The sequence below is a fragment of the Budorcas taxicolor genome, chromosome 5, assembly GCF_023091745.1.
Source record: "Budorcas taxicolor isolate Tak-1 chromosome 5, Takin1.1, whole genome shotgun sequence".
Classification (NCBI taxonomy): Eukaryota; Metazoa; Chordata; class Mammalia; order Artiodactyla; family Bovidae; genus Budorcas; species Budorcas taxicolor.
Window position 1 is genome coordinate 3,412,095 of NC_068914.1, and position 17,493 is coordinate 3,429,587.

Here is a 17,493-nt window from a genome sequence, read left to right on the forward strand (position 1 = left end):
AGTAACATGATTACATTTGCATTTTAAAAAGGGAGACAAAGACAGTTTGGTACAAAAATAAATCTTAATCACATCATTGCCGCAGAACAAATTTCCTCTGGGTGCATTCTCTTCCAGCCTTTGATCACACTCGGGGATTTGATGCAGTTGTAAACGTTGCCACATTTGATTTGCATTCTGCTTTCTCACTCAGTAGTACGTCTGCCCCTGGCCTTCCTAATGAGCTTTTGGGATAACCGCGTGGTATGCCTCACTAGGGCCGGAACTTGGCTTTCTGATTTGTTTCCCCACTCGTGGGCATCATCTAAAGGCGCCACGGAAGTGCTCAGAACCACTGCTACTATTGTTCCAGTCGCTTCTCATTTTCCTTTTTAAAATGAATGACAAAGAAAGAAATACTCGTGCTGGAGCTTTTCTAGTTTCATGCTGACTTCTGTTGATCTGACTTCTCTACTTCTAGCAAAGGGATGGCTGGGTCAAAGGTCCTAAATTTTTAAAAATGTTTAATGTCCTAAACAATTTAAAAACATGTTTAAAAAAATAAAAAAAATAAAAAAATAAAAACATGTTTAATAGACTTCTGTTTCAGAACAGTTTGAGGTCCATAGCAAAATTGGGTGGAAGATGCAGAGATTTCCTACATTCCTTTTCCCCCCACTTTTGCTTCCCCTACTATCATTGTCCCCCACTATCAATTTCAGTGACAGATATCTACTCTTACAGAATCATACAGAGTAGTGGTTTTTTGTTTTTTTTTGCCACACCACGTGGCTTACAGTATCTTAGATCCCCTACCAGGGACTGAACCTGGGCCCTGGCAGTAGCCTAACCACTGGACCACCAGGGAATTCCCTAGAGTAATTTCATTGCCTTGAAACTCCTCTGTGTTCCACCCTCCTCCTCCCCTACTCCTGGCAACTGCTGATTTTTTTTACAGTCTCTGCCATTTCCGAAATGTCATATAGTTGGAATCACATAGTATGTAGCCTTTTCAAACTGGCTTCTTTCACTTAGTAATATGCATGTAAGTTTCCTCAATGTCTTTTCAGTGTGATAACTTATTTCTCTTTAGTGCTGAATAATATTCCATTGTCTGGATGTACCAGAGTTTATTTAGCCATTCACCAACTGAAGGACCTCTTTTGCTTCGAAGTTTTGGCAGCTATGAATGGAGCTGCTGTAAACATCCATGTGCAGATTTCTGTGTGGACATTTCCAGCTCCTTTGGGTAAATACCAAAGAGATGATTGCTGGATCATATGGTATAAATTTGTTTAGTCCCATAAAAAATTGAAGAACTGCCTTCCCAAAGAGGCTTGACCATCTTGCACTTCCACCAGTCATTGAGTGAGTTCCTGCTCTTCCACATTTTGCCACCATTTGGTGTCAGTTTCTGGATTGGGGACTTTGTAATAGCATTCTGAATGCTTTTTTGTGTACTGGCTTACCAAGCAATTTCTTCCCCTCAGTGTCTCTGAGCTGAGCTCAGAAGTGGCGTGGGCCAGCCCTAGGCTGGAGGACTCTGTCTCCAGCCACATGGGGACTCCCGTGCCAGACCAGGAACATGGGGGTTTCGCGGATGCTATGCTGTTCCTGTCAGACCCCTCGTCAGACCAACGTGCCCATTCCTAGCCCCGAGAAGGCCAGGTGCTCCCAGTTTCCAGTTGCCTCCCTCACGGACAGTTGCCCTCAGCTTGTGTCTTGCCCAAGATTAGGCTGGTATTGGCTTCCTGAGACTAGGATGGGCTGATTCAGGAATACCAGGGAAGGGTCAGCTTCTCTATCTGCCAAGTTCTACCTTCCTCCTCCAGAATGTCTGTGTAGCTCTCCATGCCCCAGAGTCCACACCAGGGAACTCAGTACTGGGTAGTGAGTGATGGCGAACCATAACGATCTTCCTGCAGCAGCTAGTGGGGCTGCAGCCTCAGGTTTCCAAAAGAGTAGCCAGTGAAAGCTCAGGCCTGGGGCGGGCTATTGGCATCAGATCTTCTCTTGTTCGGGGAATGCTTCTTGATCCCCTTGTTGTGAGGAGATGGTGCCATAGACAAGGCCTCCCTTGTGAGACGGGGCCGTGTACTGGCAGCACGTGCAGATAGACGTGCAGAATGAATACATAGAAACACAGCTTTAGAGCCAGGATTTCACTGTGCCATTTGGGAAGTGGCGTGACATTGTGGAATGGGTGAGGGCTTTGCTTCTGTTACTTCCAAATGGTGTGAACTTAGCTCTTTTAAATGACTCTCTTTCTCGTTCATTTGGCTCATCTTGGCAATGACAACAATAGTACTGTCCTCTTATGATTGCCTTGAGGACAGAAGGAGCTAATATGTTCTGGGGACCCCCTGGCATACAAAAGGGGGTCAAAAACAGGTGGCTTCTTTCACCTTTCCCTTCTGTTTCTGTTGTGTGGTTTGGCTCAATCTCTAATATGGTAGAATATGATATCCCAGTGGGCACTTCAAAAGAGCATCTTTTCCCTGGGGCCCTAACTGAGTTGTGACTGCAGACAGGCTTCTGTTCTGCTCAGAATCTTATAGAAGGTGTCTTGGCTGTGTCCCTTTTCTTCTGCATCTTTCCAGCAGGTAGAGAACAAAGCCTATTTTCGAGTCGAAGATTATGTCCCCGCAAGTCTCATTGAGAGGATGACGGCTCTCCGGGTCCAAGTCGAAGTCTCAGAGATGCACCGGCTGAGCCCTGTGCTTTGGGGAGAGGATGCTGAGTTGGAGTTCTTGAGGGTGAGGCCTTTGGACTCTTGAGAGGGCACGTAGTCAGCAATACCCTCCAGAGATTTCTCTGGGGCTGGCTGTGCTCAGAGCCACAGGGAGGTACAAGCATAGGACTCGAGACCTTTGGAAGTAGACGGCATTAGAAATGATCCCCCGAATGAATAGGATTTATTGGGCCAGGGTGGGTATGGCCGGCCCTTTCTTCAACCTTGAATCTCACACAGTCAATATTCTGTGAGTAGGGGTAGGCCACATTTCTCACAGAGACGTTTCTGACATCTGATGTACAAACTTGAGTGTGAGCCACAAGCCAAGTCACGTTTGCTGGTGCACAGAGCCGCCAATGAAGAGCTTCTGCTCAGTTCACAGCTTAACACCCGCAGTGGACCAGGCGCTACAGGAAACAGAGACAGGAAGGACGTGCTTTCTGCCTCTGGGGAGTTTAAGTTCTGTAGAGAGGACAGAAGGGGACCCAGAGGCGCACAGCACTGTGATAGCTGAGAGCTCCCCAGTGAGAGCAGCCGCAGCATTTCAGGATGGGAGGGGCCGACCGCTCTGTCTGTGCAGCCAGAGCTGGGGGTGGGGGAGAGGCACGTGGGAGGAGGCCCCCCAGCACCCCAGGGTGGTGTACCTGGCAGGGCTTCTAGGGTTGGGTAGCAGTTTCAAAAGGGAACTCCAGGGTTTTCATATTTCTTCTTACAATGTCTCCTGAGACAAAAATATTCTGTGTTTTCTAGCTTTTGATAGAGACAGCCTTTTGAAAGCAGAACTGCTGAGGTGAGGGCTATCTTTTTTTTGGTCAGTCACTTGGAACTTTCTGCAGCACTTGGTACAGTAGAAACACTTGAGCGTTTCACTTGAGCAGCTCTGGCAGAAAGGCGCTCAGTGTGTTCCCTAATCCAGCCTTTGTTCCGGTTCCTTGCTAAGTGGGGGCAGCATTCCCTTGACAGTAAACAAGGGAGGACTTCACAGCCATGAGCACACCGCTGGTGGAGAGAGGGTGCAGGACCGCAGAGCCCGCAGGGAGCCGAGGATTTGGGTCTGCAGGCCTCTGCGCAGCCCTGGCTCAGTGTGGCAGGCTCACTGTGTCTCTTCTTCCTCTCACTGAAGGATGACCAGTAGCTGCAAAGGAAGCCACCAACTCTAGGAAAAATGTGGAAATGTTTTTTGGGGGATATCTTTTTCAAGTTAAAGTAGTTGATTTACAATACTCCATTAGTTTCAGGTATATACAGCAAAGTGATACATATATACATATCCAGTATCCTTGCTGGGATAACCCCATGGAGAGAGGAGCCTGGTGGGCTACAGTTCTTGGGGTCGCAAAGAGTCAGACAGGTCTCAGCGACTGACATACACACGCGCGCGCTTGTGCGCGCGCGCACCCCGCCCCACACACACACAGAGGCTTCCCTCATGCCTCAGACAGTAAAGAATCCGTCTGCAATGCAGGAGACCTGGGTTGGATCCTGGGATCACAAAGATCCTCTGGAGAAGGGAATGGGTATCCACCCTGTATACTAGCCTGGAGACTTTCATGGACAGAGAAGCCTGTAGGGCTACAGTCCACGGGGCTGCAGAGTCAGACACAGCTGAGTGAATAGCACATTCCCTTTTCGCTACATTCTTCCCCGTTGAGACAGCGCAGTCCATTTGTGTATTTTCACCCTTCCCTCTTTCGTCTGTGCACTCACACGTGTGCATGCATTTGTGTTTAAAATTGGATTTATATTATATGGTCAATTTTGTGGGCTGTTTTTAAATCTCATCTCACTAAAATTTTGAAACTTTCTTTTGAATCAACACATGAGGTACCCCAAATTTTTTCTCAGTATCCTGTTGTTTGGCACATAAGTTAAATATGGGACTATTTTAAACACTGAGATTCATATTTTTTTCTGCATACGTCTTTAGCTGCATTTCTGCTTAATTTCTTAAGGACCGACTCTCATGAGCAGAATCACAGGGTCAAAGGTTAGAAACATTTTCTACATCGTTGGCATATATTGCTGCCAGCCTACATCACAGACATTTCTGTTCATTTCTTGTCCCGTCTTCTAGGTTGTAAATGTCCAGAGGGCCTTGGATCCCCAGAACTCAGCACAGAGATCAGTTACTCCAATAAACATTTACTGGGTTATTTAATTGTAGCTCCTGTGGCTCCCTTTTCCATTATCAGATGACACCTATTGGCCTATGCTTCACTGATGACTAATCCTGCTCGTTCATCAGATTTGGCGAAAGTCCATTTGGGTACTGCTGATGGCAAGGTTCACACCTATATTAGCATGTTAATCTCAGAACAACTTATTCAAGGTTAACTTGGTGTTTTCCAAACTTCTTCAACCATGAAGCCATTTTTCCACATAACTAGGGATTGCCATATGCCGTTAAAATATTTTCTTTTTGTTGTTGAAGTCATACTGATTGTACCTCGTATTTTTTCCCACTTAGTATTATAACCTATGCATTCCCCAGACGAATACAAATGCTTTGTAAATATCCGTTGTAAAGCTTGCCCAATAATCCCTTTTAAGGTAGAACCTTTGTGTTCAGCGGTTCAGTCATGTACAACTCTTTGTGACCCTATGGACCACCAGGTTCCTCCATCCAGGGGATTTTCCGAGCAAGAATACTGGAATGGGTTGCCATTTCCTTCTCCAGGGGATCTTCCAGACCCAGGGATCAAACCGACATTTCTTGCGTCTCCTGCATGCAGGCAGGTTCCTTACCTCTGAGCCACCGGCTTCCCTTACCTTTAGGTGGTACCTTTTTAGGTGGTGGTTTAGTCACTAAGTCGTGCCTGACTCTTGCGACCCCACAGACTGTAACTAGCTAGCCAGGCTCCTCTGCCTGTGGGGTTCTCCAGGCAAAAATACTGGAGTGGGCTGCCATTTCCTTCTCCAAGTACTCTATAAGGTGGTGCCTTTAGGAACATTTATTGCAAAGAACTAGTTTTCTCAACCCAACTCTGGAAGCCTGCACCAAACATCACTCTGATCAAAGGGTTTTGATCTTGGTCATTTAGTATATTTTCTTAGGACAGATTCCCAGAAGTGCAATGATAGGGTCAAAGGAGGGAAGGCCTAGGAAGCTAAAGGTTTTCTACAAATGAGAGGCAGGTGAAACAGGCTGGATAGGGAAGTCCGTCCCAGGACAGCCCCGTAGGGTCCTGCTCTGTTATAGAATGGCACTGAACCATTTTAAGATTTTTGTGGCTCCAAGTACTTCAATATCATATCCCTTTCTATATCATTAACAAATTAAAAATTAAAATAAATACTAAACAATTAAAAAAATAAAAGAAAGTCTAAATAGAGGCTATTCTACTGATTAATAGAATCTTCTATTGATGATGACTATTCAATAGAATTCTATTCTATTGACTATTCTATTCTATTGATTCATCATCTAGTCTAATGATGACTATTTTAGTGCTTTAATTATTATTATTATTTTTAGAAATATCACATCAAATTCTTTAGAAGAATTTACCCAATTGTTTTGGGTTGGGCCTGCTCTGTCATACTTTAAGTACATGCTTAGTCTGGCCATTGGATATTTCAACACTAATGTCCAATAAATACGGTTTCAGATGATGATGGTGACGATGACAGGGTCTTTCCAAAGTTAAACAGCGAGATTCAGGCTCTAGAAATGTGATCAAGATCTTTGTGACCTATCTGCACAGATTACTTATCAGTACAGGGAGAAAAGACAGAAGAGAGCCTGAGAAAGGAGCTCTCCAAAGCTGTAATTCGTCCTCATTTCTGTGACCCGACCTGAGGATGAGGGAGATTGGGCAGGCATTTGTCCCCTCTGCCCTGGGGTAGAGATGAGAACCGGATCTCACTGCTGAAACCCTTCTGAGAGTTTCAAATGTGTAGAGAACACATGCACACATTTTGAGCCCACCTGCCTTGAGCCCGGGCGCACCGACCTTCTAGTAAGAACTGGAGTCTACCAGGTGAAGATGAAGATGGCAGAGACCAGAACAGAGACGTGGTTACCATTCAGACATAAAAAAATATTTATTTGTATTAGGTTTACGCACCAGTCTGTGACGATTTTGGTTAGCTTGATGCAGTTCCCAGCTGGGGCTGACCCTCAGGTCCCTGACAAAATTCTGTCTCCTAAACTGGTAAACTGAAGACAGATCTTGGGCTCTGGGGACTCCACCAAATCACTGCCACCCGGTGAGAAATGCCAGTGGTTGCTCCTTTTTTTCTACAGGATGTTATCTTGTTGTAATAGTGCTGCTGATCATTTGGAAGGCTGCTTTCTGTGCCTGGGCCTCAGTTTTTCCATCTGTAAAGTGAAGGGGTTGTATCAGATAGTACTGCAGCAGGCTTTAGAAAAAGAAATCCCTGTGAGATGATTCAGAAGAGTCTGAATTCTACAGGCTTGTTCAGGATATGATTATTTTCTGGTATCACTTTCATAATTAATATCAGTGTTCCTAGTGTCTCAAGGTACTTCATTAGGGAAGGATTCCTTCATTCTATTAATAAAATATAACAACACTGTCATATTAGAGGTGCAGAGAAATGCTGTAGTAAGGAGATATGTTTAGCTCAGTGTTTCCAAAACTTATTTGGCAATCTTACTCTTTTTTTCAGAACATCTGTTAAGTTTTTTTTTTTTTTTTCCCCTCATGGAATGGTTTGAAATCCATTATTTTAGACCAGTGTGCCTGTCTCTTCTTAATTGGCCTTGTTCTCATTCTAGGTCGCTCAGCAGCTCCCAGAATATGGTGTGCTGGTATACCAAGTCCTTCCAGAGAAGACAAGGCCGGAAGGGGAAATGGCCTTGGGGATCTGTGCCAAGGGTGTCATTGTATACGAAGTGAGAAACAACAGCAGAATCGCAACCTCACGGTTTCAGTGGAGAGAAATTGAAAAGATTTTGGCTTATGTGAGTGTCACTCTGTTGACATGACCCCGGCTTTGTTTTCCTTTGATCTCTTACCCCTTTAAAGGTGACCTTCTCCTAAGAAAATAAGCTCACAGCCTGTCAGCTAACCTGTACCCTGTTGACTATGGCATGTTGGGAAGAAGTCTACCAGGGGATTTGAGAGGCCCCTGGAGGCCATTTCTTCTGCCATCCCTCCCCCAGGCCCCTGTCACCTCCGCGGGCAGCCACTAGCCTAAGGACTACACTTTCCCTCTGGCTGAAGTTCTTTTAGTTTGGGGAATCTATTGATTTTGAGAGCAAGGTTGGGAGTGACAGATGGGGAAGGAGAGTTCGAGGTAGGTGCAACAGAGTCTGCAACTTTTGAAACATTTCCCTTGTATTTTAATTTTCCCTCTGCACACATAGTGTGGAGGCCTCGGGCCTGTCTCCCATGGACTACAGATGTGAAAATATTTGTCAGTCGCTAAAAAAAATTACAGTAACAACACACCTATTAAGTGTACAGTTTTTGAAATAACATTTGAACATCATTTATTTGAATTTAGTTACTATTAATTTTCATACTGTTCATGGGGTTCTCAAGGCAAGAATACTGAAGTGGTGTGACCTTCTCTTCTCCAGTGGACCATGTTTTGTCAGAACTCTCCACCATGACCTGTCTGTCTTGGGTGGCCCTACACAGCATGGCTCATAGTTTCACTGAGCTAGACAAGGCTGTGGTCCATGTGACAAGTTTGGTTGGTTTTCTGTGATTGTGGTTTTCATTCTGTCTGTCCTCTGATGGAGAAGGATAAGAGGCTTATGGAAGCTTCCTGATGGGAGAGACTGACTGAGGGGGAAACTTGTTCTGATGGGCAGGGCCATGTTCAGTAAATATTTAATCCAATTTTCTGTTGATGGACGGGGCTGTGTTCCCTCCCTGTTGCTTGACCTGAGGCCAAATGATGGTGGAGGTAGTGAAGATAGTGGCAACCTCCTTCAAAAGGTCCCATGAATGCATTGCTGCACTTGGTGCCTCCCGAGTGCAGCCTGAAGCAGGTGACCCTGAAGCAGGCCACTGCCGACCCCCCCCTCCCCCGGAGACTCCTGGACATTCACGGGCATGTCTGCGTTAGTCTCTTGTGGGGTCACTGCTCCTTTCTCCTGGGTCCTGGGGCACACAAGGTTTTGTTTGTGCCCTCCAAGAGTCTGTTTTCCCCAGTCCTGTGTAAGTTCTGGTGGTTCTATGGTGGGGTTAATGGTGACCTCCTCCAAGAGGGCTTATGCCACACCCAGGCCTGCTGCACCCAGAGCCCCTGCAGCAGGCCACTGCTGACCCATACCTCCACAGGTCAGTTTTCATTCCAGTCCCAAAGAAAGGCAATGCCAAAGAATGCTCAAACTACCACACAATTGTACTCATCTCACATGCTAGCAAAGTAGTGCTCAAAACTCTCCAAGCCAGGCTTCAACAGTACATGAACCATGAACTTCCAGATGTTCAAGGTGGATTTAGAAAAGGCAGAGGAACCAGAGATCAAATTGCCAACCTCTGCTGGATCATCAAAAAAGCAAGAGAGTTCCAGAAAAACATCTACTTTTGCTTTATTGACTATGTCAAATTCTTTGACTGTGTGGATCACAACAAACTGTGGAAAATTCTGAAAGAGATGGGAATACCAGACCACCTGACCTGCCTCTTGAGAAATCTATATGCAGGTCAGGAAGCAATTGTTAGAACTGGACATGGAACTATAGACTGGTTCCAAATCGGGAAATGAGTATGTCAAAGTTGTATATTGTCACCCTGCTTATTTAACTTATATGCAGAGTACATCATGTGAAATGTCAGGCTGGATGAAACACAAGCTGGAATCAAGATTGCTGGAAGAAATATCAATAACCTCAGATATGCAGATGACACCATGCTTATGGCAGAAAGCAAAGAAGAACTAAAGAGCTTCTTGACGAAAGTGAAAGAGGGGAGCGAAAAAGTTGGCTTAAAATTCAACATTCAGGAAACTAAGATCATGGCATCTGATTCTATCACTCCATGGCAAATAGATGGGGAAACAGTGGAAATAGTGACAGACTTTATTTCTTGGGCTCCAAAAATCACTGCAGATGGTGACTGCAGCCATAAATTAAAAGACCCTTGCTCCTTGGAAGAAAACTTATGACCAACCTAAACAGCATATTAAAAAACAGAGGCATCACTTTGTCAACAAAGGTCCATCTAGTCAAAGCTATGGTTTTTCCAGTAGTCATGTATGGATGTGAGAGTTGGACTATAAAGAAAGCTGAGCACCAAAGAATTGATGCTTTTGAACTGTGGTGTTGGAGAAGACTCTTGAGAGTCCCTTGGACTGCAAGGAGATCCAACCAGTCCATCCTAAAGGAAATCAGTCCTGAATATTCATTGGAAGAACTGATGCTGAAGCTGAAACTCCAATACTTTGGCCACCCGATGTGAAGAACCGACTCATTTGAAAAGACCCTGTTGCTGGGAAAGATTGAAGGCTGGAGGAGAAGGGGACAACAGAGGATGAGATGGTTGGATGGCATCATTGACACAATGGACATGAGTTTGAGTAGGCTCTGTGAGTTGGCGATGGACAGGGAAGCCTGACGAGCTACAGTCCATGGGGTCGTAAAGAGTTGGACATGACTGAGCAACTGAACTAAACTGAACTGAGCAATAAATTTGGCATCAGAAACGTTTTATATGTCCCCATAGCAGAGAATGGTCCAGTAGCTAATCAACTCTCCTGTTCTCTGAGTCCATGTCCCATACCTTCAGCAATGATCTCATCATAAAACATGAAGTTCTTTGACATGTGGCTCAGTAAACATTGTCTCTTTTCTCTACTGAATTTTCTTTTGTGGTTTTCAGATTTTTCCTACTAACAAGATTTCTTTTTCATTTTCTGATTCTTTGGTTCCTATTTTCATCATCATTATCTTACGTTAGAGTTTCCTAACCGGAACACAGTGGGTTTTATTCATTTTCTCAGTGTTTTTTGTTTCTCTCCCATCTTGGCTGTTGAAGTTGACATTGTTAAAGTGTGATTCTCAATAGAATTTCATAATAAAGTATTATTTTTACTTAGAAAAAAAGCTTACATCTAAAAATAAATAAGAATTGAGCATAATTTTTATTATTAAAGTGGCCTTTATGATATCAGAAAACTGACTTTTTCCAAAATATTTTTGACTTTATCTTTAAAAAAACAGTAATTGATATTTATAGTTGTGGACTTTTCAGAAATTTAATGACTCAAATGACTTGATTTCAATTGAAAGATTATCTGGAGAAACCAGTCCATTCTGAAGGAGATCAGCCCTGGGATTTCTTCGGAAGGAATGATGCTAAAGCTGAAACTCCAGTACTTTGGCCGCCTCATGTGAAGAGTTGACTCATTGGAAAAGACTCTGATGCTGGGAGGGATTGGGGGCAGGAGGAGAAGGGGACGATAGACGATGAGATGGCTGGATGGCATCACAGACTCTATGGACGTGAGTCTGAGTGAACTCTGGGAGTTGGTGATGGACAGGGAGGCCTGGCGTGCTGCGATCCATGGGGTCGCAAAGAGTCAGACACAACTGAGTGACTGAAATGAACTGAACTGAACTGAACTGAATTATTGAATGGGGGCTACCCTGGTGGCTCAGATGAAAAAGAATCTGCCTGCAATGCAGGAGAGCAGGCTTTGATCCCTGGGTGGGGAAGATCCTCAGAAGAAGGGAATGGCTACCCATTCCAGTATTCTTTCCTGGAGAATTTCATGGACAGAGGAGACTGGCAGCCCACAGTGGGGTCGTGATTGTTGAATATTCAATACTGTTATTGCTTCCTATTTTCTCTATCTCATATTTGATTGTTCAAAATTCTCAATTCTCAGTGTAATTTCTTTTGAAACATTTGTAGAAGTGCAGACAACCTACCAAGTAATTTTGAAAAATAGAATTTTTGAAGCCATGAATTTAACAGCCCCCTTAAGTATTTTATATTTAAGTTGGTTTAACTTTTACAGATATTTGTTTTCCCCATGACCACAAATAATTTCTTGTTAAAAGCTGGAAAGTCATCTGGTTCACAAAACAAACTTGGTAGCTTAAAAACACCCAGTGACTAATTAGGATTTCCATGTTCTGATGACCAGTCTCTTCCTCAACATAAATATCCCTTTTTATGGAAAAGTCATCATGGGAAGTAACATCACCAGCTGCTTGCCACAAACCCAGCATCTTACACAGAAAATGACTTGAACTCTTCATGCTACAACTTAGGAAGCTAGTTTCAAATTTGCTTAATTACTAGAGGAAGCCAGAAAGCTTCAGACAATTGCTAACATTTGTTTTGTCAACCTGAAGAGAGGTAGCCAAGGAAATAGAAAAAAAACTGCCATTTTTCCAATGAATGTGATTTGTAGGTACAGTGGCAGCCCGCCTGTGATAGAGACATCGATTCAGAAGGTTATTCAATCACGAAAGCATTTATTGTGAGATGATTAACTTACCCATGCTAATAACTTTTCTTGGATATTAATAATAGTTAAAAATGTCTGGAGAGAAATGCATGAAGCCTGGGAGGATACAGCATTTGTAGGGCTCTCTTTAAAAACAAGGACACAAATTTCCAAAAACAAACAAGGTTTTAAAGTGACTGCTCATGTAGAAGAAGAAAATAAATCACCACAACTCTTGAATTTTAAAAGATCAACTACTGCAAAATCCCCAAAGTAAAAAAGTTAATATTCTTATTAATGAATTTCCAGATAAACTCTCTAATTCTTTTTTTTTCTCTTTCAAAGTCTTGGTGGCATACACTCTGTACTTTTCCATAGGAGGATACTTCTGTAATATCTTTTTTTTCTAGAGAGGAGAGAAATCTAGCAAATCTGATTGAAAGCTGTTTTTATTGTTGATGAGATCCATAAAACACGCAGCTTTGCAACAGAGACATTCTCGCTCTTTGAAGCGCCACTGCAGGTTTCTAGGCTACCAACACAGGAAAATCAAATAAATTTCATATTGTGTGATTCCCATCAAAAAAAGAAAAAGAAAAAAAATGTGCACTGTATTGATAAGGCAGTGTGTGTACAATTACAAAGTACATTCCTGATAGGATAAAAATTCCACTTAATTAGATGTTTTTGAGAATTAAATTAACAGGTTTTCATTTTTGATGACTGAAAATGTTTCCTGCAGACTGGCCTCTGGCTCTGCATTTCAAATCTTATTCCTCTCTGGCGCCGACCCCACATACTTCTGAGGCTGGTTATTGTAGGGCATAGTCAATTTTACATGACTACTGACCCTGTGTCTTTATGCTGAGATTTTGGGTGAGTTGGTCCAATGGAAGGAGTATTCTGAGATGGCTGGCAATAAACTGTTGCAGAAGAGACTGTAAATCACAGAAATAAATCCCATTAACTCTACATTGCAAGCAGCCCCATCCATTTCCGCCTCTCCTTAGTGGGGTCTGCGTCTCCATCATGCAGTGTTAGCTCTGGTGAGAAAAATAAGACTGAGTTCCAGTGGAAAGAAGAGCCAGTGATTTTAATTGATTGTGGTGAAAGCATCTTTCTTTCTACATTTTATAAAAACACATGAAGCTGTTGCTGGGTCCCTTCCAGGAAATGGCCTTCGCAAGTAGGGGTCTGGAGTTTCAACTTCCTTAGCTGGGCGCATCTGCCTCTGTCTGAGAGAATCTTATCCTGCAAAGATGTGTCAAGCCCAACAAATAAATGAGCCTGCAAAGGAACAGAAGCAACAATAAAATTCAGTTCAGTTCAGTTCAGTCGCTCAGTCCTGTCCAACTCTTTGCGACCCCATGAATCCCAGCACGCCAGGCCTCCCTGTCCATCACCATCTCCCGGAGTTCACTCAGACTCATGTCCATCGAGTCCGTGATGCCATCCAGCCATCCCATCCTCGGTCGTCCCCTTCTCCTCCTACCCCAATCCCTCCCAGCATCAGAGTCTTTTCCAATGAGTCAACTCTTCGCATGAGGTGGCCAAAGTACAATAAAATTACTAGGGAAGAAATATTTGAAATGATAAAACATGCTTTGAAACAAACATGATGTTACAGAAACACCAAGAATTTTTGTTCTGTAACAAGACAGATGTAAATACACTTTTTGTGTTTGTGCTGAAAACCCTGAGATTCAAGTTACACATCATCTTATTCACAGAGCAGTTTGCTTGTGTGGAAGTTGGCTTGAAGACATGGATTTCCCATTAAACGATGTTATCAGAGTGGGAAAGAAAAATCTAAACCACTACAGGCAAGACTGTTTTCAGCTTCATGCCAAGAAATGAGATAGCAATTCTACTCTCTGGGGTGTTTAATACCTTAAGGCACTGGGGTCCAAAAGTACAAGAGTTTGGCAAGAGTTTAAGGTCTGAAAGAAAGATGTGGTATATATGTGTGCATGTGTGAACAATTCTCTCTCTTTTTTTAGATTTGTTAAAGAAGAGTTATTCAATTTTTAAAAATGACATATGTAAGATTTTTAATACCTGAGTGAACTTAATATAAAATTGTCATGACTGTATACAAGGGTATCAGTGCATACTGACAAAGTAGGTGGATTCTAGGCAAATATTCCACTTTGGAAAAGTATGGGTAAAATGATCAGCCAGTGGAATTTAGACATTATAATTTGAATACTGAGGAAAAATTAGTAAGGATAGTTAGATAGCATCTGTGAATGTTTGAGAAAATGCATTAAATAAAAAATGCTAGATATGATTCAATTGAATTCAAAATCCATTCACATTAGTATAGATTCAACATTAATTTGTTAATAAAAGTAAAGGATATTTAGAGAATGCTTAAATTATCTGAAATTAGGTTAATGGTAAAAAAGAGTTTTTTAAAGGGGAAGCAATGAACAGTTGTCACCCTTTGTTAATATTTGATTGTGTGAATGGAGGTTCTTGGGAATGGCAACTATCAAAAATTAAAAGGGATTAGCCTTAAGGAGGGAGAAGGCAGTGACACCCCACTCCAGTACTCTTGCCTGGAAAATCCCACGGATGGAGGAGCCTGGTAGGCTGCAGACCCTGGGGTCGCTAAGAGTTGGACACGACTGAACGACTTCACTTTCACTTTTCTCTTTCATGCATTGGAGAAGGAAATGGCAACCCACTCCAGTGTTCTTGCCTGGAGAATCCCAGGGACGGGGGAGCCTGGTGGGCTGCCATCTGTGGGGTCACACAGAGTCGGACACGACTGAAGCGACTTAGCAGCAGCCTTAAAGAAGTTCAGGAGTTTCAGAATGCCCTTTCAAGCATAAAACCTGTATTTATATAGTTATCTTTATAGGAGCAGGCTCAAGATTCTTATGAAATACCTAGAATAGAGATTTTATTTGGAAGTTATATATAAATTTGTATTTAATATAATTTCTATTACTGTATATTTCATTGTTCTTATTAGAGTTATATATTGCAAACATTTAAGGATCTTTTCCTGGAAGCTCCATATAGATAGCCCCATATAGATACTCCTCTCCAGTTTATCTCAGTGAGCGGTACAAAAATTATCCCTTTGTGCATGGGCCTTGAAGGTATAAACGCTGAGGAAGTGTTTCTTGGTGATATGACCTCAGTTCCTGCTGCATTCTGAGGAGTCTCCGTCTGCTTCCTCATCTGTAGAATAAGGATAATGATGGGACTGCTCTCATTCTGTAGCTCCTAGGATGAAATGAATTAAGACACAGAGAGGATTTAGAACAGAACCTGGCACATAACAGCATGAAAATATGAGATTACTGATGTGATTTTATCTTTTCTATAAACCTCCTAGCTGAGATTTTGCCTTCCACGTCTGCGAGTTTGGACAATGCAAACTACACGTATATTTAATGGCCTTTCCCAGTGCACATGGAAATTAACTTCTTGCTGAGGGCAATGCCTGTACTGAACTCATTTCATATTCTTTTCAGCAGCAGCAGCACAGTCCTTGGCAGACAGCAATTGCTCAATAAAGAAACATTTGATTTATAAGTGAAGGGGGAAAAAAGAGGGATTGTATTAAAACTAAGAAAAAATATTGGGCCATAGTCAGACAACATCTGCCATGCCCTTCTGGATGCCTACTACATTGGTATCCAACTGACAGCTCCTGAATTTGCTTATTTTCTGGATGGTTGTGCTTCGATGGATGGGTGAGAATGATCAGTATATTCAAGTCAGCGTTTGTTCCCCGCAGCGAAAGAAGTTCATCATCACAAGCAGCGTCACTGGGAAAAAGCACGCATTTGTCACTGATTCAGTCAAGACCTGTAAATATTTGCTGGGCCTGTGCTGCGCCCAGCATGGGTTTAATGCTCAGATGAGTTCTCCTGGAGTTACAAGTGGTGAGTAGACACTATGTTCTCAACCTAAAGCTATTTGGGTTTGAAGGCTGTGTGTATCGTATTTACTGTTGAGCTCTCACCATTATTTCCTATTCATTTACAACAGGGAGTGATATAATATAGTGGTTTCACCAATCATATTCCCAGAGTGGTCTCTGCGTGTGCATCACCTGGGAGCCAGCTAGGAAGGCAGAACCTCAGGCCCCTAAATCAGAATCTGCACTTGTAAAAGAACCCAGGCGATCTGGATGCAGATGAACCCCAGGCTTGGAATGTGGACGCTGGAGTCCAACAGACTCAGAGCTATGCCAGTGACTAGCTGCGTGACTTTGAACACTCACTTGCCCTTCCTGGGCCTCGGTGTCCTCAGCTGAGCAACTGTCCGTCCAGCAGGTCCGGGCTGCGCCCCAGCAGGGTAGGCCGTGCTGCTTCCCACTCATCTAGAATGATGTCTGATGTTCACGGCTCCATGTGACTAGTTCCGGCAGCTCCTACTTGAGGGGGTTTTGTTTGTCGTTGTTCAGTTGCTCAGTCGTGTCCGACTCTCTGCAACCCCAAAGACTGCAGCATGCCAAGGGGTTTTGTTTGGCACCAGTCAATTCACAGGGGAGCTGCATCACTGGGTCCTGGCATCCTGGGGTTGGGGATCAACCAGGAAACAAAATTATTGAGCATTCAGATGCAGAACCAAATACAGAAAATAAAAGTGGCCTATTATTTTCTGCAAAACCAAATAAATATATAAATATGTCTTTGAAGTCACAGAGTAGCATTTCTATGATGTTTCCAGGGAGCTAGAAATAATGACTGTAAATTATGTCTTACCTGCTATTGCTAAAATAAAGTGCGAGACATCATCAGTATCTATTTTATTGCCTGATATCAATGAGCATAAAATATTTATGAAGCCTCCATGGGCTTACTAGCAAAATTAGTCCTTTTAAGCCTGTTTTGCTCTTGATACACTGTTTCCTTAAACTACAAATTCTGCCATAATAGGGATTTTGGGGAATCTAATGTCTGCATGGCCTCTACTTGCCGTGCCCTTCCAGGCTCAGACAACCAAGGTAAGTCTGATTCTCCAAGAATAAGTTCAAGGACAATCCGCTCCTTGCAGTCCTTGCTGGTTAACTGCCTGTGTGCTCCCTTCCCAGATGGAGCTGCCTGCTCCTGCCTTTGTGCAGGCTCCACCTCCTCACATGTGGAGTTCAGCCCCTTTTATTTGGGATGTGTCTGCCTCCACTTTTCAGTGAGCTGGGAGTTCCCAGAGGGTAGGGAGAGGGCCCCTGCCTTTACTGTTCCAACATGCAACAGAGGTGTATCAAGTGGGAGATGGTTAATATTAACGCATGTGTTTTGAATGAATGGATGGAAAATTGGTGTGGAAATGCAACCATTTAATTAATTGTGCCTCTAGTTTGCTTTCAGTTCCCAATATCATAAATAATATTGCAGCAAACAACAGGGGAAGAAAATTATTTTGTATCTTGTATTATTTCTTTA

At 43.1% G+C, this 17,493-nt stretch overlaps 1 protein-coding gene across 1 annotated transcript in view; it reads left to right on the plus strand.

Annotated features, from left to right (window-relative positions):
- Positions 1–17,493, plus strand: part of FRMPD2 (FERM and PDZ domain containing 2) — a 62,190-nt gene that overhangs the window by 18,052 nt on the left and 26,645 nt on the right. Inside the window, exons 12-14 of the mRNA XM_052640984.1 lie at positions 2,580–2,735; positions 7,455–7,640; positions 15,843–15,990. Of these exons, the coding sequence (XP_052496944.1) occupies positions 2,580–2,735; positions 7,455–7,640; positions 15,843–15,990 (490 nt within the window). The remainder of the gene's footprint in view (positions 1–2,579; positions 2,736–7,454; positions 7,641–15,842; positions 15,991–17,493) is intronic.